The sequence below is a fragment of the Enoplosus armatus genome, chromosome 19 (genome assembly GCF_043641665.1).
Source record: "Enoplosus armatus isolate fEnoArm2 chromosome 19, fEnoArm2.hap1, whole genome shotgun sequence".
NCBI lineage: Eukaryota > Metazoa > Chordata > Actinopteri > Centrarchiformes > Enoplosidae > Enoplosus > Enoplosus armatus.
In genome coordinates, this window is record NC_092198.1 from 4,320,964 (window position 1) to 4,344,948 (window position 23,985).

Below are 23,985 nucleotides of genomic sequence, written 5' to 3' on the forward strand. Positions count from 1 at the left end.
TTTAATTGGTCTTGACTGCTGCAAGACTTGATTTACTTGAGACTTGACTCCCTAAACACTTGACTTGATTTGAGACATGAAAGTCCTCATTTTATGACTTAAACCTGACTCAGATCCAAAGCTCTGGTTTAACCTCTCTGGTTTAACCATGCTAAATCACATAAAGAGACTGATATGGCAATAACTGATCCTCGGCCAAGAAGTTTGGCAGATGATACTTTGCTTTTTTTGGTGATTTGGTGACACTGACATAAAAAAGCTTTGTGCTTTAACGCAACTTTAACCAAATATATGTTCGGTGCGTTGATAGGGCAGGAGGTGAGAGAGGTTTACTTACCTGTGAGTAAGGTTTCAGTGTCGTAGGGTCATAGGCCTTAGGAGATTTGTAACGGCTCTGGGGATGGCAATGTCAGTCAACCACTTTGGTCCAGAACTGAAGGTATCGTAACAACTATTGGATGGATTGCCATACAAGTTTTTACAGGCATTTCTAATGACTTTGGTGATCCCCTGACCCACCAACAGGTCAGAGGTTTCACTTATTCGATGAAATATCTCAACATCTACTCTGTGAATTGGCACATTTGGTACAGATATTCATGGTGCCGAGACAACGCATCCTAATGTCCTTTGTGTTTGTGCTAACTCGCAAATGTTAGCATGCCTAAGTACAGCCTCTAGCATGGCTATAGACTCTTTGGTCTTGTTTAAACATCAACTACAAAAAATCACTATCATACACTTAAATCTACATAGAGCAGAAGAAATCGTCTGTCCAGTTGAACGTCTCAGAAATACACACCTAATTTCCTGTGCTTCGTAGTAGCCATCGATAACCAGACTTGTTGCCTATGAACTCTGCATTGGTGGTTGTGATTATTCACAGCTACATATACTACAGCTAAATGTATTTTACACACATTAGGACCTGGCAATTTGGCAATTACCTGATCCATCATCAGGACTCATTAAAGGTAACAGCAAGGCTACATATTCCCTGTGGGATGTGTAGGTACAATAAGACATAATAAGGCCCACATGGCAAACACACTCTTTCATTCAAGCCATTTATTTTCTGTTTACATCCCAGATAACCAGCCAGATATCGAGAGACTCTGGGAATATGGATATTCATAGAGAATCTCTGCTGCCGACAAGAAATACCCGGACATATGCAGGTATAAGATGTTGTGCAAATAAAAGAAAAACTACCGAGAGAGTGTTGTTCCCCTCGACAGGTAGACTGCTCCGACTACCTCTGAGCTGTTTGTATGCTGCCAAGTTGCTGTACATGTCAAAAAGCCATCAGCTACAATGTGCAGAGAGTACATTTAAATTGCTTCCCAGTTCCTCTGAGTCTCATTAGAGTGATAAACCCCTGCTCAAAGTATATCAAAGAGGGTAAACGCTAGACAGTGTTTGGGTCTATTTATACAAGATGGGGGGGAAAAAAAATGACTGTTTGCATACAGCTTCAGAGAATGCAAGCCAAAGATTAATGCACAGGGACGGGGTGCGAGTACCATGAAACAGCAGGGGAGAGAGGGAGTGAGGTGGGAAAGATACAAATGAACGGTAACCTATTTCAAGTAAGATAAATAAAATCTGTTGTAGGTGTGAAAGCAGAATCAGACAAAGAATCCAAGTAGTCATACTCGTGTTGAAAGGAAGCAGACAGTTGACCACAGTCATGTTTACTGGTGCAAATAATCCCTTTAATTGTCTCACCGGTAGACGTTGCCATGGTGAGTTCAAAGCACTCTGCCCCCGTGCTGTACTTCAGTAAACATGTTGTATTTAGCTGATTCCGGATCAGTCAAATCATTCCCTTCACAGAACTGCTGGGAATTATTACACTATTGGCTCTACGACCGGTGCAAGCAGCGCCCCGACAGTTCGGTATTGAACTGACCTTGAGATTCTCTTTTTGCCTTTGGTATTGGTGCGCCCAGAGCAGGTAGGAGTGTCATTTGAATGAGGCAGCACAAAGCAGGTAGTCGGCATTTTGGTGGAAATTGGGTCTTAGAAGTTGCACTGACCACATACGCTAGCTATTTCCTGATTATGTAAACAAGAGCAAACTAAATACTGCAATTTCAAAATTGTGAAACAATACTTAAAACTGTAAATAAACAATTTCAATTAAACAATGTCCAACCAGTAGATGATTTAAATTGCCTTTAAAAATAAAATGTTTAATGGGATTATAGCAGGTGTTACACCATATTCTGTGACCACCTTAAAAGAGTACTCCACTGATTTAGCATTACACTCCTGTAACATTATCAGACTCACGATGGACAGTTTGAAAACAAAACAGATTAAAAATTGATGCAGCAGAACCAGAGACGTCGTCTTTTTATTCCACACATTCTTTTTCCTTGTCAAAACCTGGCGCTTGCATTACCCAAAATGCAACTCAACCTCAGACGGTGCAGTCAGATATTGGGTTTAGTTATGCTAGAGCCCGTAGCCTCAAGCAGAGATGAGGAGCGGGCTACAGAGGTCTGGCAAGATCATTTCTTTCTAACTCCACGCCCCCAGATTTTTCAAACTTGTAGTCTTCAGCCATGACTGACGCAGCAAGTGGCATCACTTGAGGACATTCATCAAACTTCCAACAGCTCCCTCTGGAGCTCATATAACTTTTCCCCCCCACATAGTACTCCCCAGGCCCTGTAAACAGACTTTGATGTGTAAAAATGGTGGCGTTCCCCTTTAATGTCTGACCACAGAAGTGGCTGTTGCAAGGATACTGTCATTTTCTACACATGGCTGTTATTATTAAATGATATTAATGTTATTCAGTCTTTAAAAGTGTTTAAAAAAAGGTGTTTGATTTATTTCCAGGTACAGTAGGGTCACATTTTCTCGTGGCCAGTGTCAGACATTGTGATCTGTCTTCTGCTGTGCTTCTGTTTCTTGGCAGATGTTTTGGTGTTGTCAGTTTTTATAAAGAGGTGAGAGAAAGGTACCTGACAATATTTGGATGGAACATTTTTATTCCTAGGTAAAGTACGGTCACATTTAACGTCAGAAATTGTGACCTCAAGGCACCTTCTCAACTACTCACTTGAATAAAGTATGATAGCATCCCTGCAACAGCACCCCTGCAGTCACACATTCCAGTGACCACGGAAGATGGTGTAACGAATGTTGTTATTGATTGGTAAATGAATATGAGTGACAGTATCTGTTGTCCACAGCTGCTTTATACTGTAATGCTTCTCCCTCAGTTCTTTAAATCCCTGTAGCCATCAGAAGGCAGCAGGACACATATGTTGATAAATGAATTAGGGAATTAAAGCACATAAAGAAGAAGTCATTATAGCACATACACTCTGTGCAGATGCTTCCATGATTAATTGAGACAGAAATCCACCATAATTTCATGTTGCTGACATTTCATATTACAGGTTTAATTAAATAATGGGAACAAGCGGCAGCCCTAGGATATACAACAATTATATGGAAGGGGACATGTGGTGTGAGTGGTTCCTGAACTGATCTCAAACACAACAAAGCCTCCTGTTCTTAAAAATGCATGACGCTCTAGAGAGTAAAATTCACATTGATTAAAAGACACCCTGGAGGTGTTGCGGTGAGTGGAGCGTCTCCTCTGCAGGAATGAAAAGTTTCCCCTCAAAGAAGACTGAACCCTTTGCTGGCGAGCAGGGAGGGCAGAATGTCAGCGTCAGCCACCGCCTCGGCTCGGCTTCCACTTCAGCGGGTCATAGTTCTGTTAGGGTGGGAGCAGGGGGTGTTGACTTGAGGGTGAGGGGTGGGATCGTCACAGCTCATAGTCAAACTTGTACTCATGAGCCAGGTAGATCCTGCGGAAGATGAGTGCGGCAAGGGCCAGAGTGAGCACCACGATGAGGACTACCGAGCCTGCGTGGCTTTCATCCTGAGGTTGATGAGGAGCTGGGACGAAGGCCGGCCTGCTGGCTGGATCTCTGCCGTCTCTCTGGCCCTGCTGGCTGTGCTGCTGGACACGACGCTGCCGGGGGCTGAGAGGGCGACCGCAGGGCTGGGGTCCCTCTACTCCTGGGGCTAGAGATGCCTCTGCCTGTGGAGGAGGATGGCATTGAAATGATCAGTGAGACAAAACTAGGCATTAGTTAAAGATAAGGCTATGATACTCCTGTTCATTTAAAGTGACCAGGAGGCTGTGAAGGGGATGACTAACCAATGCACTGTGCTGATGAAACATATTTCACCCAGTGTGGGGTACCGTGGGCTGGCCTATCTCATTCTGGACAAGTATTGACCCTCCAACTTCAGAGGCAGATGGTGAGTCCTATTTTTGACGCAGCCCTCCTCAGTTTATCCAAACTCAGAAACACTAATCTAAGTTGACCCTCCTCTCGTCTCCTTCAGACTCTGTCACTGTGGTTCTGTGGCTAGCAGCTGGCGCCAAAATCAATCCTCTTAGGCAACAGGGCTTGTTCATATCATCTGAACTGGTAAAAGAAGCCGCTGAACCACAGGCTTCAACCACAACACATCCACTATGATGTTAAGAGAGCACACTGAGGTCCAGCTTCTCGATTTCACACACTCTAACTCAGTGCAACCAAGGCAGCTGGCATGGTGCTGCTGCACAGTAATGCACAATCATTTCCTTCAATACAAATTCAAAATGATTGTGGAGCTCAATGGGATGTCAGCAGAAGATGAAGCATGCCAGCAATTAAAAGGAACAATATGAAAGATGGGTAATTGACTGCTTACAGACAGCACCATATAATCCTTTGGTTGTACACTGTGGAGCTTCAGAACACCCACTGCTCTGTCCAATACTTTGGAGCTTCAGTGGATTTAAAAACAAACCACGGATGCTTGCTGGAAAATGGCTGCCTGAAAAATTTTCTTCTGTGTCTGTCCCGTGTGTCATTAGTTGTTGCCTTGGTAAGTAGAGGTTAACAACAACAAATACCAGCATTAGTACAGCACAGTACAGTACGATACTGTAGCTGTATGCCAGCGAGGCTTGAGACATGCTTGAGATGATTCATTCTGAAGAGTGAAGAATTCAGAGGACAAACTGTTCTCAGCTGCATTATCACAACATATAATTTTGATAAAAATGTATAATAATAATAATAATAATAATAATAATAATAAAGGTGACCAAGCTGTTATAGTTAATAGGCTAAACCATGTAAACCCATGGGGATGGTCTGTTCTGTTGGGAGGGGGCTGGCTGCAAGCAGGTGATGTGCTGTCCTCTGTAACCCAAAAGAGTGGCAGTTTAACACCTACCTGTTCAGCCTGCGGCCCGTCAGCAGCTTCCTGGCCTGCGGACGTGGAGGTGTCTTCCTGGGTGAGTGTGGAAGGCTCGCTTTCTGCACCTCCGCTCTCACTTGCTTGTCTGGATGAACCGGACTCTGCCTGCATCAACACACAGGGAACTGCAGTCATCTACATTGTGCCTTGGCTCTTGTCAAAGGGCTGGACAATATGCTCTCAAATCTTTATCATGATAAACTGTCTCATTTACTTCAATAATGTTTCTTTAAATAAAGCAGAGCATGATATTTCCTCTCTCATGGTGGTTCACTTTGAATGACTTTAACCTGATTAATTACCAGTTAAACATTCTGGACTTCTCCCCACAGAGTGATGCTCCATTGTCGCTTTAAGAAGGCAGGCTCTCGACTCATTTCATTGAGAGCACATCACGACTGAATGAAAAACACACTAGACTGGAAAAAACAACCAATTTATTGAAAATTGTGATATGAGTAGATTTAAATGGGTAAAAGATCCAACGTGGTTTATTGCCCAGCCCTTACATGTCACAGCACTGAAATCAGCTTTTTCTGGTGTGGAGTGCAGAGAGAGGAAAAAGGAAAATAGCAGCAGACATTCCTTTTGTAGCTTGTGCTGTTTGCAGCTCTTTTGCTCTTAGGGTTAAATCGCTGACTGAACTGTGAATCAAACATGACTTGTGTAACAGCCTGTGTTCGTACCTTGAAGTTGATTTGCTGAGCCAGTTCTTTAGCCTTGTGGTCCTCGGCGCTGGGGTTGCTGTTGGGGGTCAGAGCAAGGAGGGCAGAGCGCATTGAGCAGGCACAAGTCTCACAGCAGAAGTCCTGGGACCTGCCGGAGAACAGGCGGTACATGATGACGTCATCCTCTCGCAAGGGCAGCTCTCATTCTACACTTCAAACATTCAGAGACCTTCATTTTTTTAAAAGTTAATCGTGACAATATCAGGCCATTTGATGAATAACCAGGTCCCTCCACTCTATGAGTGAACAACTGAACAACAATTTGCTTCACAAATGAATAATAAATAACATGTCAATTATGAACAGCACCCAATATTAACGCACTGATTCAGTTGTCACAGTACGTCAAGTTTACCGGCCAGGTTAACTGAGAAATTATCCCACCAGACTTTTTACGAGCCAGCTTTTACAATAATTACATTTTTCATTGATATATGTCAAGCTACCTGCAATTATACGGTGGCTCATGCTTATAATTCATCATGAGTGCAATTAGGTTTAAAATACAAGACGTGTTCCACTACATCCACAATAAGGATCAACACTGATGCAATGCATTAGTCACATCACCTTATCTTAAATACACAATATCACAGCTACATGCTTCAAAGAAAGTTCTGTTCTTTTTCAACCTGGGTCTTATTCTCATAATTGTCTATTCTGTCTATGGGTCATGCTACATTTTCTCTCTGTGGTCAACTGAAGCAATAAATTCCTCAGTGCATGCTATATTGAGAGAGAAAGCTGAGTTCTGGATGAAGGGAAGGCTGAAGCTTGTAGGGAGAGAGGACGGACCCACCGGTCCGTCTGATTTTTGTGATTTTATGGGTCGAGGAAACATCTCAGTTGGTCTTCGTGGTATTGTCCCACCCCTCCTCCACTGTGATTGGACGGCTGGGTAAAACGTGACAGTGACGAGGGCAGCGTTTCCACCACAAAAAAAAACACCTAATGCACTCAGCGCTGAAAAGACGCTCAGCGCCTCGTCACTCTCCTGGCATTTGTAGCACAGCGTAAGGAGGTCGGTGTTTGATCTGTTATAGTTGAGTATGTTGGTCTTTGGTGTTGGAGACGGGAATGATGGCGGATGTTACATTTCACAAAGTTAGCAGCCTGTACAGAGGGTGGCTAATTGATTTATCTGCCAAAATAAATGTATCGTCACCTGGTGCTCTGCCAATGGTAAAGTTAGGGTTAGACTTGAACTGGCCATAGTTTTTTTAAAACCCAGCTTCAAAAGCTGTATGCATCTGTGTGCTTATGGCATTCACTGTCTGTACTGTTTGCTGCCTCACAGGGTATCCTCAGCTGACAGGTTTGTTTTTGCCTTCACCACCTGTGCCACCTTCCCCTAAAAGGGCCATTGCATGCACCTTATGTCGTCCTGACAGCGGGTTTCAGTGCAATATTACTAACACAGCCACTTAGTGCAGTGAGGTGGACAAAACATAACAATGCAACACAAGAGGTTTGTGTAGACTTGTCTTGGAAAAGCTAAGTGTCCCTTGCAGCAGTTAATGGACTGATGTTAAAGCTGTGGAGAGGAGGGATGAATCATGCTCTGAGGAACACCACATCATCATCGTGGAGCTCCTCAGGCTACAGGTGGCATGGATAGATATGGATACATGGATCATTTACGGTATTAAATGATCCAAATCAGTGTCTTCCTCTGGAGCCAAATTGAAATTGGATTCTATTCAAGTACTAGATCAAGATGGAGCTGGGGAAGAAACTGGGCTTATTAGGCATCAGACATTTTTCAAAGTACAGCGAATGATCTCTTAAGCGGGATTGTAACTAGGCAACGCGCGCAACGTACCCCGAGTGTTTCATTCCACATGGACGCCTGTGAAACTAGTGACTGAAAGATGCTAATGATTCATGTTATTCAAATATTTTACTACCTACACTTCTGCCAACATGCCAACTTTTCCTATGAGCTTCTTCTTCCTTTCTATCATAATGACGCACTGCGCTTCTGAGGCGAACTCAGAGATTTGCAGGAGAGAAGAGTGAGGAGCTAACTGGCTAAAGTAAAGCTAAATCCAGTGTGAGCTGACTGACAGTGGCTAACATTAACTAGATAACATCATTGAATAGATTGGGGACGCATATTCTGCTGCAAGGCCTTCTTTGGTAGAAAACTTTTCAGTCACAAAATCGGCAAACTCCGAAAACATTGGACAGCAGCCTTTTCCTGCTGTGCAGAGGACTCTGACAACTCTCACAATCACCATGGGCCTAGAAACAGGAGATGAGAACCTTAAGAAGTGCTGCCTCAGCCTTAAACCAAGTCTTGATTTCCATCAGGGAGATAAACAGCCATGTATTTATAGCAAAGTGCATCTTTCTGTCTATCTCATCTACATGTGCTAATGAAACAGCCGGCTGACCAAGACCCCTGTCTTCAGCTGAAGCCTCTCCGTCTCTGGCTTTGCATCGTTTTTTTTGAGGGAAATGTGGTGTGAAATGAAGAGCAACATGCCCGTTCATGTGCCCTCCAGAGACTGGGTATTTTGGCGATAATGAATGTGTCATCTTGCAGTACCAGGACTGGCTGGAGCACGCTCCTTTCCCTTTGTGACTAGGCAGCTATTATTGGAAGGGCATGTTCCCCAACGCTCAGGTGCTGATTACATTACAAGCTCTTATGGTGTTTGCTGTGTTAAGGCCATCTAACCAGCTTCATGCATGTATGTCGGCATTGATCATATCCTCAACCTGTGTGTCTGTTAATCCAGCATGCAATTAACATCATCTATAGGCTACACACTGTTCCACACCACTCCCCATACTCACCTCATTATCATTCTCAATCCATAGCAGTGGATACACAACACATGCTCTGCAGAGAGTAAACATTGGAAAGATTTTTCCATCTACCACATCTTACTTTTTGGCAAGGGCCCTCCTCTCTTCTGGGGTGTAATCAAGAGATCCTATTGCTCCCTCTCCTTTTGTTGGCATGAATCCAATTATAGCTATTAGGGCGGTTCGGACTAGAAGAGAAACAGACAAGAAGAGAAAACACAAAGCAGAGATGGAAAAAAAATTAAAAACAGAGCACATTCAACATTTCTGGGTAAAACAGAGAAGGTTAAATTATACGACAGGCTGCACATGTCGTCATGTTCAGTGCTGTGTTACATAAGTGGGAATGATGCTTTGTTTTGTGAGTGTAAGCCTGGATTTACCCCGGACTCTGCGAGGACATTCACCATGCGTCTGTACTCACACATTCTCCAGCTGGCACGGGACACTTTTTGCAATATGGTCAGGGTCAGGGGTTTGTTTGTGTCTATGCAATGACTGGCTGTATTTTGTCTGTGCTCCAGTCTATCCAATATACTGAATCAAGCATCTGGATGATATCTGGATGTCTTTGAAAAGATAAGCCTACTTTAAAGGTTATCCACATTGGATTTTATTTTAATAACTACCAAACAGTAATGCGGACAACATTACACTCACACAACTGGGTTTGAGTGCTAATGCTCTTTTACACAAAGCTCCAAATTTTTTTTGGTTGATCATTTTGCATGTTATTTGATAGCATATCACCGAATACACACATTATGCATTATTTATTTAATTTGCTCCGAGGTGGATATCTGTCCCACATGGCAAAAGTAAAAAAAAACAAACAGTAAAAGCAATTGTGGATCAGCTTGTTGTTTACACCTAGCAGCAGCCAATACTCGGTAGGTTTTTTATTTTTATTTTTTGCATTTTCATGTAATTTATTCATGATGCCCTCTATGTCAAAGGACCTTTATCCTGATTTTCATCATGTGGAATGTGACACTTTCGTAGAACTGGTTATTCAGCTTCCTGAATCAGATGTTTACATGTGCAAGTATAATGCAATATAAAAGTGGACATAATATGGCAGCATTTTAATTGAATTTTTTAATACATTCTCTTTTATTGCAATTAATGTATTTTATGGCTAATTTGAACAGTTCTATCACAGTAAAATACTGATAATTGATAACAGTATATTCACTTAATAGACTGACAACGTTTTCCCCTTTTCAAACGGAGCTGATGAGACTGACATTGGATATCAATCAAACCTTGTTAAAGTATGTAGTTGCAGTGTGGTTTGAGATGACAACCCGTTACATAACTTGGACTTGGAAAATCATAGTAAGAGCAGAAAGTCATTTCCACCAGTGAAGTTAAGTGTGCACTTTGATCAATACAAGAAGAAGCAGCGGCACATTTCACTTTGATAAAAGCAGTAAGTCTGTTCAGTTCCAACTTTCTGACTTTTGAGTCTTCTTAGGTTCTGAAAAAGATGAATGGATCTGTGCGTGTGTATACTCCTACTACTCCTCCTATTCAACAATTGATGGGAGTGTAACTGAAAAATGCATGGGAAACCTCATTGTGGACTGGACATTAAAAATTCTGCATCTCTTATTTAAAGTACAAACAGTATCAACTACAAACAGACCAGGAAAACAGCTTGAGAAAACATTCACAAGTAAATATTAAAATGTAAATCTTCTCCAAAGTGACATCAGAGGGAATGTTTGAATTTCTTAGCCACACTTTATCAAATATGTAGGCATAGCATATCAACTGAAGCAACAGCCAACGGTAGCAGGAATCACCACAGCTGGCTTGCCTGTGACATTCAGAACTCAATCGCAATTATCCAGCCAGGCCTCCTGCAGTCATTCCAAACAGGATGAGACACAACTTGTACACAATATCTTAAGAACCCAGCAGGGGAAGTCAAATCTCTGAGGCATGGCCAGCCATGTGACTTGCAGTGTTGGTAAGAAGAGGTTTATAGCAACCATAGTCTTTTATTGAATTCTGTTATTGATTTAATCCTTTTTTTTGGGTTATGAGAGGAAACCAGAAGGGAAAAATGCTTTGACGAAGATGCTGACTGAGACGTAACATGAAAGCAGAACCAGTAGAGCATCAATGAAACTCACACTTCCTGCACCGATGTTTAAAAATAAAAGCCTACTAGCGCCTAAAAGGGCATCATTTCTTCTGTTCCTTTCAATTAAATATTTGCACAAAGTGTTCAGTTTTATTGCTGGCAGCTTAACGGCGCTCAAGAAAACTAAATAGAAATGTACATTATCACCATTAGAGTATAGATAATTGCACCCCCCTCAATGTCTTTTACCCTGCCCACTATTACTATTTAACTATACAACGACAGGTCAATGTTCAAACCTGTCGTTGGAGAAAGAACTAAGTAGAGAAAGAAAGATGAGTTACATGTAGAGAACTTGGGACTTGTCTTTGAGGATACATACTGCTCCAAGAGGGCTGCCAGGTCTCTGGGTGATGGCCAGAGATGCTCAGACAAATCTTCTTCCCAACTTCGAATCTTCCATTCGGCTAGGAAGAAAAGCAATAAAAAGAAGGTAGAGGTGGGTACGTGGGTGGAGATAAATGAATAAACCATACATTCTCAAAAGTTATGAAAAGCAGACTGACATAAAAGTTTGAAACAGTTGAGGGTGTAGAACGCAGGCTGCTATTCGGCAAAAGTGAGAGTTTCCAAACAAGGAATGCAAACTGAAAAAGAAACATTATTAAAAAAAGAGAAAAAGTATCTGGACGCAATGAAAACGTGTCTGTCACAACAATTCGGAGTACCTGCTTTCTTTCAGCCTGTCATTAGTGCAGGTGTCATACATCTGTCTGAATATAATAAGACGGTCTCATATTCTCACAAAACCAGTGCAATTCCCTCTGACAGTGTGATGACAGCCCAGGCTTTGATCTGACAACTGTCACCATGTGTGCTGCAACCAGAAATGGCTGAGGGTTAAATGACATGCTGTCCATTTTCCGCTCTTTGATAATCTAATCTAATAATTGGATGCGTTCGAGAGCTGGTCTTGGTCTGTGTCTTACTGTGAGGAGGATGATGCTGGGGGGCTTCATGGGGTACTCTGGGGGAAGCACGATCCTGCCGTGGTAAACCCCGCCGTCGAAATCAGAATCTGGGGGCCCACGTACGGAGAAGTGCCATTCAAAGAGGTTATCCTGCAGAAAGAGAGAATGTTATATTGAGCACCATACTGCAGACAGGAAAGACCCAACCCTGTCATGTCTGTTTGAAGTGACAACACTGACATGGCCGTGTTTCCATTACATTGTCAAGTGAGTCAAGTTGAACTTTCCATCTACTGGTTTGGAGTGAATAAAGTAGGTCCCTTGCAAAGCGTAGTTTTGTCTGAAGTTGGTGGTGTAGGCTACACTTTACGGATGGCTGTAATCTGCCAGTAAACAGAGTAGAAGAAGTGGAGGTTGCGAACCAGAAACAAAACAAGTCCCTTTGGCCATCTAACCCATCTACAGGAGAAAAATGGAATTTGTTTCTATTGGGCAAGTTTTAATTGTTCTTTCATGTCAGCTAGTGTTGGCCATGTGTCATGCTGTCCAGAGATGAAGGCAAATTAATGTGGTTCAGCAGAAACAGCTGATCAGTCAAGGCGCTCCCATACCCCAATTAGCGCATCAACTCTTTTTCAACAAAGGCAAAAACCATCCATCTATCCATACAGCTTTTATAATGAGATACTTCAAAATACACATAAAAATACCTTTATGGCACAACGGCTAGTGACATTTCCAGTGGAACATTACCTCTACAGCTGTTTGTTGTGCTAATGGTGAGCAGTTATTCTAATTCGACAGTTTACAATTAATAAAGAAATTCAATTTCTATGAAAACGTCACCATGCATTGTAAAAGATTTAACTGCGGCCTACCTCTGACTCTGTGAGGTTGCTCTAACCTGTTAACATGTGCGCCGAAATAAAAAGCAAGAGGTTTCACGATGTACATGCGCTGCTCACGCAGGATGTGTGGCCCAACCCTTAGGCTGTGCTTGTTTACAGGCATGGCATTTACTACATCTCTTAGGCATATAATATCTTGCTATTTTCAGGCAATGCATATTAGTGGAAAACCGTTTTTACACAGTTTGAAATTGTTTGATTTTTTTGCCTGTATGTCCATAGGTTTTTAACACACAACAAATATTTGTAAATTAATGGATAGAGGAGAGTGACAGTGCCCATGGAGATATAAGAATCCCATTCATGGAACATTCTGAGCCTTAAATAGTAACTTAACAGCAGGCTGAAAAGCACATCCAGTCCAGTCCATCCATCCACTATCACTGCAAAGAGTAAGTTACACTGGTTCCAGCAGTATGTGTGTTCAGATTTGACTGATTATGACTGTTTATGAAAAGAAGCAACGTTTTGATGCAAATAGTGTCAACTGGGTTCAAAGAGGCCTAAAGGCCAAACCAAAAGTCTGGCCAGATTTGCGTTATGTAATACCCAGTCGACAGACAATTTTGTCCAAAGCAACATACAATTTTTCCCTTCACACATCAGAAGCAAGTTTTGACATGCAAACAGTAGGACCCTGGGATTGAAAAATCCACTTAATTGCCAACCGGCACTTGAGCTTCACTACTGCTGCCTGACTATTTAAACTAATAACCAATGAATGTGTGGCACACCTGAAATGTTGGTGATCGTTCCTCATTGCACAGGAAAACTGAGCACACAACGACGGCAAGTACAGTACAATAAAGTAAAAGAGTGAATACAGTGTTATTATTACTGATAGAAATTATGGACAAAACTACAGTATAAGTTGTATGAAACCAGAATCTTCTTGTACTGACTGTTCGATTCACCAAAGATGCTCTGTTAGACTATACAGGATGGGAAAGGGTGTTGTTGTGGTGATCCTCAACTAAAGTAATATAGTACAAATAGATGCTAGATGGTCATTACAGAACAGTAGTGTGCTATGGTGAACTTACTTCCAGTGGTTGGGCATGGTAGTGCTCTGTTGGATCCCTCAGTTCAGCAGCCTCTTTCATCAGCCTCTTTACCGCTGGTTATTCAAAGGAAACAAAGACACACACAAAAAACAGTGCATGCTGGGTAAAACAGTTCACATCTTCTTCACGATCATTACAGCTTACATCATTAGTCTTTGCAGTAGTACACCACCATGCCTTGTGTGTGAAACCCTGCCATTCCAACCAAATGTCTGAATACATTTTCAACTACAGCAGTTTTACAGGCCAAAATTCCTGATTTCTAGATGCCGCAAATGTGTTGCTCCCCTGGGCGTTAACGCAGATGGACAGACGAGGGGAGCATGCAGAGGGACAGGGCTCCATGTACTGGCGGTGCACTGACTGTCACCCTCATTCAGACAACTAGGCTGATGCAACAATGCTTCTTCAAATGTGCAATCCAAGACTCTCGGTTTAAGACCACCTTTGGCACTTCCGTTATTGGTTGAAATTGGTTGGTACATGCTTATGTAAGCACACGTCATATTTGGTTTTACAGGAAGAAAACATGATTAGATTTTGATATAATTTCCACAGCATGACTTCCATCAGTACAACAGTCATGTCATACTCACCACATGGCTGTTTGCAATTTCTCCTTTTAAACATTTTTTTTTTAAAGAATAGAATAGATGGATGGACTAATTTCTCTATACACATTTAAGAGAAAGATGCAAAATACGTTCCTAAAAAACATGCAACATGGCACAATGCACACAACTACACTTTTGTGCTAACCAGTTTGTAGACAACTGGCAGGTCAACATTTTTATTACCTCCTCCTTTCCACCCTCTATAATGTCCATGTGGACTATGATACCATAACAAACAACTGGTCACTCTGCTTACTTAACAACATTTCACGCAGCAGGCTTGCCATTGCAACGTAGAGCATATTCAATGTGTTAGGAAATACAAATAAATTGCACATAAAAGGGCTGTTAGCTGATCGTGAGATGTTTCAAGGACTTGTGAATGACAATGTGAATCTATTGCTTTTCTATCATTTGTAAAGCACCTTGAATTGCCTCTGTGTATGAAATGTGCTATATAAATACAACTACCTTGCCTTACCTTTCTTTCCAAATTTTAGGGCAGATGTTTATGAATACCATAAAGTCAAATTGCAATATACAGATGAAGATGTTTGTGTTGTGACTTTGCATAGATTTCTTTGTTTTAATTCTCCCTTAAGGTTCCTACTACTGGGAGCAGAACTCCTGTAAGGTGATGGCATTAACGGAGGCAGATTTCTGAAGTCTGCAAGAAAAGAAGCGGAGAATCTCATAAGTAATAGCGGTCATGGACTCTATCCCACCCCATAACAGGGTTTTTGATGTGACAACTTAATTCAATCATTTACAGACAAAAATGAATTACAGCAAAAAACCTAAAATACCTAAAATACCTAACCCTTACTATGAACACAACATTGTGAGTGTATTAACCCTTTAACCGGTTGTCTGTTCTGGTGTGTGAGGCTCTTTCTTTGCATATTCTCCATGCAGATTTTCTCCTCAGAGGGAGTGGTCACTGTTAATCAATACAAAGTCATTCTACGATTAAACATGGTAAATCCATGGCACTGTCCATGGTGCTGATAGACAGATTTGTAATTGCCTTTTTCTTTCAGTTTCGTCTTGGATCAATAATATTCTACAAACTGTATACTATAAATACTCAATTCTGTACTATATTGTAGCCTATAGACTTAGTGTCACCTTCATGATCAAAGTGACAAGTAGTGACAAGCAGTGACAAGTCGCAGAAGAGTGAGAGGATCATGGAGAGTATTCCTATAATATCATTCAGTAGTGTCTGTGCTGCTGGAAACAACCCCAGACCAAGCCACCTCTGTAACATTATATATATATATATATATATATACACATATAATATTCCAGGGGGGGACAGTATAGTTTTTACTACAGAGTAGAGTGGAGTAGAGCAGGTAATGGGACTGAGGAAATGAACCTGCACTGACCGCACCGCGCTCAGCTGCTACATTACATAATTCGAGGTAAAGTTTATAATTTTTCCGTTTGCTATGGAAGAATTGAATGAAACACGGACCGGTTTACTCACTGCCCTGGCAGCAAAGGACACAAAGACGCTCCCTGATGTAATGCTGACTAACAGGCTGCAGCTACACCAGTCACAGTTAAGGAGCTGAGTCCTCACAGTGAGGGCACATTAGAGTCCATCTAGGGCAAAGCCTGGGGTTAAAAATCCCATCATTCTTTAACACAAGGTCATGTGTGGCAACAACAGGTGCTGATGTCACAGTCTCATGATTACAAAGTGCTCATCACAAGTTCATAAGAACTGTTGAACTACCGGACAGCAAGGTCAGTTTGCTCGCTTTTGCTCTCTTATGGGCTGCTACTAGACCAGCCCGCCACAAGAGGAAACAAGATGGGGCTGAAAATTGGGAAGTAATTGTGATAAAGAAAGCGGAACTAAAAGGTATTCATGGAGCCAAAATTGGTTTGGAATCCAATCGAGTGCGAACTGCTAGGGTGTTGAGCTGGAAATGGAGACTATGAAATGAGAACAGAAGAAGATGAAGGGCAGCAGTAGGGGATGGGTGGGAGGGCAAATAACAGGGATGAAGGCGAGCTTAGAGGATGTGGAAGCTGCAGGGGGGAGTGAAGCAGTGGAGCAAAGAGATAGCCTGACACCACGCGGCTTTCAGTGCACGTGTTCTGTCTGATTCTGCTGGAGGACAGTGAAGATGTGAAACAACCACTGTAATCCCACATTGGACACACAAGGACCATGGGGGAAGAGTGTGTGTGTTAGTGTGTGTGTGTTTTCAAGGCTACCCCCGCCTCCTCCTGTTGACACAAGAGTGCAGGGGGTCATGGAGTGCTTGCAGTCTTACTCAAGCTTAAAATTATTAAGACAAGGGGGCAAATGAGAAACTGATCCTGTGTAAGACAAAATTCAATCTCCAAGCATCAGCCTATGAGAGCATCTTGGCCCCAAACTGATCAGAATACACCTCATTTTAGGCAATTTTGCATTGCAAAAACTTTTCAGACAACCGTTTCCCATGATGATGAAACTCAGAAATGTTTTCCAAGTTCTATAACAGGACAGCCAGGATTTCTGCCTCCTGTCTTAAATGCAAGACTCAGCTTGCAGCCAGTGTTCACCTGCTATAAATATGGCTGTACCTCAAGTTTCCAGCAGATCATAGCATTGTGATAGTGGGAAACATGGCATCGGAACTAAGTGAGTGTCAGTGTCAAACCATGGCTAGAGTAATGGTTTCTAAGGGGCAGTGCATGGAACTCTAAAAGGCTTTGCAGAAATGGGATCAGTTGTATCCAAAGCACAATCAGGCAGACCAAAAGTGACCACACATCAGAAGATCAATACATCAAGCTTAGTTCCCAACCACTGGGAGCAATTTGGGGTTTAGCGTCTTGCCCAAGGACACTACGACACACATCTCATCTATTAACTACAATGATAAAGTGACAGGATGCGTCAGTGACAGGATGCTTCTGGGGACATTTCGGTCCACAGAAGTAGCTCCTCACTTTCACGCTGCTCTCTAGGGTAAAATCATTTCACTACGTCAAGTCATTCCGTCCGCTGTGGACTCGGACCCACGGTGAGTCTGAGTGAGATGGAGGCAGCTGCTGGCTTAAATTCACCACTTCTAAGCAGAACCGGCCCTCATTCCCACAGCAGGAGCAGCAAATGAGGCATTAAGCTACACATTATGACTGTGCAAAAAAAGTGTGGGCGGTTAAAAACGATTAGTACCATACTCCTTCCCACAGTGATCTATCTCTATCTCCAAGATAGTAATCTCGGCATGGCATGGGTCAGATAGAAAGAGAGGGACACTTTTAGGTTTAGCTATAGCTAAAAGCTATTCAGGCCACCAGTTGGTCATGATTTTCCACTTGGAGAGTCCATGAGTGCCCTGCAGAGTAGAATCAGGAATGCTCAGGGGTGTGATAGGCTATCAGGGCTGGACAGGCCCTTCAGAATGAGAGAGGGCCACTCTGTTGAATCACTTCAGTGCCTCGTCCACCAGTTTCATCTGCCACGGCAGTTAGCAGCTCCAGCTTTGATGGCAGGGCCAGTGGCAGCTCACACTCGGACTCCTTGGTCATGGCCAAGATATCCCAGTGTCTAGACCAAATCTCAGTGGGAGATATCATCCGCCATGTCAAATCTGTCTTATGAGTCTGTGCCTAGCCATCCATCGTCATGAGTTCTATCTATTAACGGATTTGTAAAAGGACAATTATGGTTTATTATTGAATTTATTTATTTTTTGTTTTGGCCAAGTCAGTTATGAAAATACTTAGGCATGTGATTAGTAAAGGACAAAAAAGCAGAAAAATATAGAGGTATAGTGAAGTAAATAGTCAGTGACATCAAGTGGGATGAACTAAAGTAGCCGCCAGATAGCATTAACGCTACTTAAGATTATACATTTACTAAAATGGTGGACAGAAATACAATGACCATGTGAAACAAAAATTATATTTAAACAATTAAATGAATAAACATGCAATGATGCATGAACGACAACTAGTCGAATAGGAAAATGTTAGGTCGAGGGCAGCCCTACTCAGCACAGCATCCTCTTAACACCACTGTCCCTGCCAGTGCCTGGCTGCACTGTGACAGGCGCTCCAGTGCTCCATATCCCCTGATGAGTTTCATATCCCATGCCCATTTTTGGCTCTTCCTTCCGGTAACAGTAAGCAGAGATGACAAGGAAAAGCCCTTTCCCCACAGAAGTGCCTCTGGCTTCTGTTGGGTTTGCAGAGGTCTAGTCGCTGGCCCAAGGCGATCGGGTGATAATCCTTGTACGCCAAATCATCTTATGTAACACATATTTTGAGAGTTTGCCACTGGGAATGATTCATAGTGGGTCCAGAGGAGAGAGAGGAGACACTATTGCGTAATAACAAGCCAACTCCAAAGATGTGAAAGGCACAGACTACAGAGGAGGGAGGGAAAAGACTCCTCCAAAGTCTGAGCATTGTCTGTTGCTCTGCTGCTGCTTCCACCACATTCAGCTACATGGTAAAGCCAGGAGTACAAAAGAGAGCTATTCCACTCTTTGAGTAAGCTCCTGAATTGGCAACAATAAAGTGCAGTATGGAAGAATGGGATGTAGCAAATTTTACACACCAGACAGTGCTCATAATCAAAAATACACCATACAGCACTGTGGATGTGCACAGAAAAATAAAAGGCCAGCCAGGAGTAAAAATGGAAACAGCTGGCAAACTCAAGGTTTTCTGTCAAGGGTGCAGAATCAGTGTACATTGTGTCATTTAGAAGATATTCATTGTCCTACTCCAATCTGTTAACTTTCTTAGTATTTCTCTTTTATTTACACATATTAAAACATGTTAACAGATACAATATATAATTTGCAGTGGAAAATGAAGAAGAATAACCTAAAAACCCCACTAGACATAGTTTAGCATAGTACTTGACAACAATGCATCCCACAAACACCCATCAGTAACACAACATATCCTGAACTGTTCATAGTTATGAGACATACACTCACACACACACACACACACACATCAAATCATTAATTTGTAATACATGCAAGTATACACAAACACTTTTCTGCATGTCATTCCCTCTCTCTCCCACGTTTCCTGTCTCTCTCAGCTGTCTTTATCCAATAAAGGCAAAATTAACTTAGCTACCACTGCACAACATTACACGTTTATATGTACACTACATATTTTTCCACATATTTTCAGGTATTGTTGATAGGTATTATAGTATATAGTTTTCTTATTCATTATCTTTGTCTTTTTTGCTCTAAGGTGCTGTTACGGTACAATTTCCCGCTGAGATTAACTAAAGTAAAGTAAATTAAAGTATGTGTTTTATGGAGGAATAAGGAAACAGAAACTTCAGTAAGATTAGCTCTATGATACAGTAATTCTGAAACTCTGAATAAACTCAAAACAGAAACCTGGAGTTCCAACCCAGTGGCTCCAAACAAATCATGTATGCCTGTGGGTATTGACCACCTGCGTGTGTGCGTGTGTGTGTGTGTGTGTGTGTGTGTGTATGTGTGTATGTGTGTGCATACATTTATGTGTGTGTCTGTCCTTGAAGCAAGAGTTGTACACCCGGAGAGCAAACATTAAGCCTACATGATAAGCGAGTGATACGTGGCATAAACTCAGTGCTTTCATTATGTTACCAGTACATTTTTAATAGAATTTTGGCTCTGCTGACCATCTTAATTCTCAGTTTCAGTTTACCTCATAAAACACTTTGTGTCTGGTAATGGAGTGCTGGTGGAAAGTTGTGAGTTGTGAATGTGTAATACTCCAAACATCTGATCTTATCTGGGATACTAATGTCCATGTAAACACACTCAGTGACAAGGTTTATTATCAGGCAATATTATTAAATACCTCAAACTCATCCACGGTTTCTATTACCATTTTTCTTCTGTTTTTATTTGTTTTTCTACTAGCATTGTGATCACCCCTTTATGCAGTTCATTCAGATTTCTATGCTTGTAATTTGTCGCATTTATAACATAGTAACATGCATTTTATTTTTGCAATTGTTTACATGGTAATATGGAAACACAGACACATCTTTCCTGTTGTAAACAGGGTGTCTATGTGTCAGCAATTTAAATTGAAGACTTTAAGACTTTAATGCCACCGTTTAATACATTTTTACAATCAAAATAAACATCAAATATGAAAATATAGGCATACTCTTCTGAGTAAATACATATATTGACAGTTCAAAATTGTACGTAAGGAAAAATAACAATAACTGGTTGAGTTAAAGAACATTTGTCTTACTTTTTAAGGCCTTTTATTATTTATTTTACATAGTAAAAGAGTAACATATATGCACCTTTCTGTACAGTTTATTTATTGCTTGTACCCTCATTTGCACTTTGCAATTCTATTTTTTTTTCTAATTTTACTTTTAGTTTATTCTCTTCTATTTTATTTTAGTATGCAATGTATATTTTATTTCACCATGTTTGTAGATTTTGTATATTTATGCTATCTGTATTATTTATTGTCATGCAGAAACAAATCACAAATAAAGTTCCATCTTGTCTTGTCTAACAATCTTTCAGCCACTGCAACCTAAATAGAGTCCAGGGTTATTTTTAAATTGTGTGAATGTTTTCCTATTTTAGCACAGTAGTCTTGCACATGTGTCAACATAGTTATGTTTATAATACTCTGCTCAGAAACAATAGAAGTCCAAGAAGTCACATAACCTCAACCTAAACCTAATTTACAGGTAAAATTTTCCAAGCTTCTTACAAAATCAATTTAAATGGCTTACTAGCAGAAGAGCAAAAAAATCAAGCCGGATGCTGTTATTGTCATGTAATATCCATGAAATTACACAGGACCAACAGCAGTTTAATCTTTGTTAAACTAACTATTAAGACAGTCAGTCTGTGACTCACTTGTTGCTGGTAAAATAATCCACCTAATGTATATCGCCCAGTATATATCTTTGCGGATCACTACTATCGCCCCGCTGGACCCACCTATGTCTTCTTCTGTGTACAAGACAAGTAAAAAACTGTTCATAAATGTCCATCACTATAGCTACACACGCAGACGTGTCCTAAACAAAGTGTAACGTCTCACAACTTAGCACCACGTACTCTTTCAGGCCAGAAAGAGAGAAATGCCAATCTAATTCCAATGGAAACAGAATGGATGTAACGTTAATGCTAGTTGTTTTGGACCTGAATACTGAATAGTGCAAAAACAGAAGTGTCTCCAAATGATGTTCACAACTAACTAAAAGCCAGCGACCACACACACAAACTGAGAAAGAGAGTCAATGTACTTTATAATCGGCTCATGTCGGTGTAGTCATTTAATTGTGACGTAGTTTAATTGTGGTAGTCAAAACTGTAAGTACGTTAAAGCTAATTAAGAAATGTCAACAGTGAGCTGGTGGATTTCAGCTTTGTCACTCGTGTGAGCAAACTCGTTGACAGAAAAGACATTTGAAAGTGAGCTTACCTGGACTCTTGAGGTTATATTTATTCTCCATACTGACAGACGTTGAGCTCCCTTTTTCAATGATTAAGTGTTGTTGTTAACTCGCTAGCTAGCTCCCAGCTACCAACTTAACGTTAGCTACAGTTAGCAGCCCGGCTAGCTTGCTCCGGTCCTCAAATATGAGCAGGACAGCTGAAACCGTAGGTCGTGCACTCTACCCGGTGCTCCGGTATATATATAAGATAGAAGGTGTTTGAATTCAGCTGTCACAACAATACTGAAGAGTTGTTTCTCAAGTTATCCTCTGTTTCGGTTTTGAAACTGTTTGATAGACGTTATCCCCGTGACGTCTTATGTGGAAACGTAAACAGGAAGTGACTTTCTTCAGGCTTTCTTCTTCTGGGGAGATCTGAGGTAGCGCAGGCGCATTACTGCAATAAACGTTTTATATTATATCAGGATAACCTGGCATGTCATATCGTAAATTTCTATATGTAATAAAACAATTAACCATGAAGATTTGGATCCTTAAAGCAGCTGAATACCTATGTTGTACGTACGTACGGTGTCCCGCACGTTTTTCAGTTGACTACTACTCCTGCATATTACAGAAACTATTCAAATATCAAAATGTTCAGCTCCCTATGGACATGCGTGCTTTATTCAACTTGTTTCTACCTTTTATTCTTTTTAAATATTAAGCGTCTTTCAACATTTTTTTTTAGGTAAATGGAAAGAATCTTCAGATCCTCTTCACTTTCGCATACTTTCACCAACTACTAAGAAAAACATTGTTCAAATGTTCGCTTTTCTTCACCAGCTAGTCTCGAACTGTGTCTGTGTGCTGTTTGATGCCGGGCAGGTAGGGTCCAGTGAGAGATGCTGTTCACATTACATGTAGTCATTTGATTTACTGTTGATAAAAAAGATAAATAAAGAAGATTTACGGAGCTTTAATATTAAAGCTTGGTGTATCCTGATGTTTTCCTGATCTGTGCATCATCCTGCCTTAACTGGCTTGCAAACCCACCTTAAAGGAATAGGTTAACATTTTGAGAATTTGGGCTTAGGACTCCACCATGGTCCGTGCACTGACCCCTGTGCAGTGTCCTATGTAGGTCACAATTTATGTGTACATACTCATGTGCCAAGCTGGTGTCTGTGCAGGAGTTTCCATTGACACTGTAGTAGGTGCTGTGGACCAGTCTACAGTCTGGATTTTAATCATAGATTAATGGAGAATGTTAGTGTATCATCGTGGTCCAAAAGCTGTTTCAGAGGCTTTTCCATTCTGCCAAGAATGGAATTATACTTAAATACCGAACACTTGTGTTTTCTGGCATGAAAACAGCTTGATACATTGATATCAGTCTTTTGAAATCCATGGTGGTCAAAACATCATGTAGTGACTTTACACACAAAGCTTTTGGTCAAAGTAAAAGGGAGACAAGCGACATTCCCTTAAAATGTTACAGTTAATCCGACTGGTTTTTATTGGGTATTCTTCAGTATTCTTCAGTTTCATGCATCACATTCTCAGTGGAGACTACCTCCCTGTGGCTCTGCCAGCTCAAGCTATTAAAATGATGAACATCAACCGCTTCTCATGGTCTGTGGTGATGAGTTACAACACTGCTTTAAAAATGATGGTATTTGATTTTGACACGTCTGGGCCATATGATCAGCTGACAGTTGTGTGTATAGATTAACCTCTAACGAAGAGAGAAGGAAAAAAAGCTTTATGTAATATGATGAGGTTGGCCCTCCATCAAAAGCAGCAATATTCCACCCACCAAATCCAGATTAATTCTGCTTGTGTTTGTGTGTGAGCATGTATGTGTTGTCTGTTTGTGTGTATGTGTGTGTGTGTGTGAGACGGGGTAAATCTATTGGTTGCTAAGAGTAACTGGTGCACAGCTGCACAGTTTGTGATAATTATTTGTCAATGCTGTGGGACTCACAGTACGGAGGTCTTGACTTGAAAACGACAAACGCAGCACATGTCTGCCATACAAATATTAGAAATGAGTATTAATTGATTACGTTAGAAATTACATGCATGCATGTTTTTCTTCCAAGATGGCAG

At 41.3% G+C, this 23,985-nt stretch overlaps 1 protein-coding gene across 1 annotated transcript; it reads right to left on the reverse strand.

Annotated features, from left to right (window-relative positions):
* Positions 1-2,343: 2,343 nt before the first annotated feature.
* On the reverse strand, positions 2,344-22,175 carry ube2j1 (ubiquitin-conjugating enzyme E2, J1). Its single transcript, XM_070925720.1, has 8 exons — positions 21,921-22,175; positions 13,846-13,919; positions 11,913-12,044; positions 11,306-11,390; positions 8,914-9,019; positions 5,976-6,105; positions 5,266-5,394; positions 2,344-4,069 (listed from the first exon to the last, which is right to left on the reverse strand). The coding sequence occupies exons 1-8, from the start codon at positions 21,949-21,951 to the stop codon at positions 3,791-3,793; spliced, it is 966 nt and encodes a 321-aa protein (XP_070781821.1). The 5' UTR covers positions 21,952-22,175; the 3' UTR covers positions 2,344-3,790.
* Positions 22,176-23,985: the final 1,810 nt, after the last annotated feature.

Bases quoted from the DNA above. Each gene is read 5' to 3' on its own strand.
- ube2j1 (XM_070925720.1), bottom strand. From the start codon at position 21,951: ATGGAGAATAAATATAACCTCAAGAGTCCAG. The intron at 11,391-11,912 runs GTAAGACACAGA...TTTTCTTCCTAG, and splicing joins CCAGCATCATCCTCCTCACA to CCGAATGGAAGATTCGAAGT. The intron at 9,020-11,305 runs GTATGTATCCTC...TTTCTCTTCTAG, and splicing joins CTGGCAGCCCTCTTGGAGCA to TCCGAACCGCCCTAATAGCT.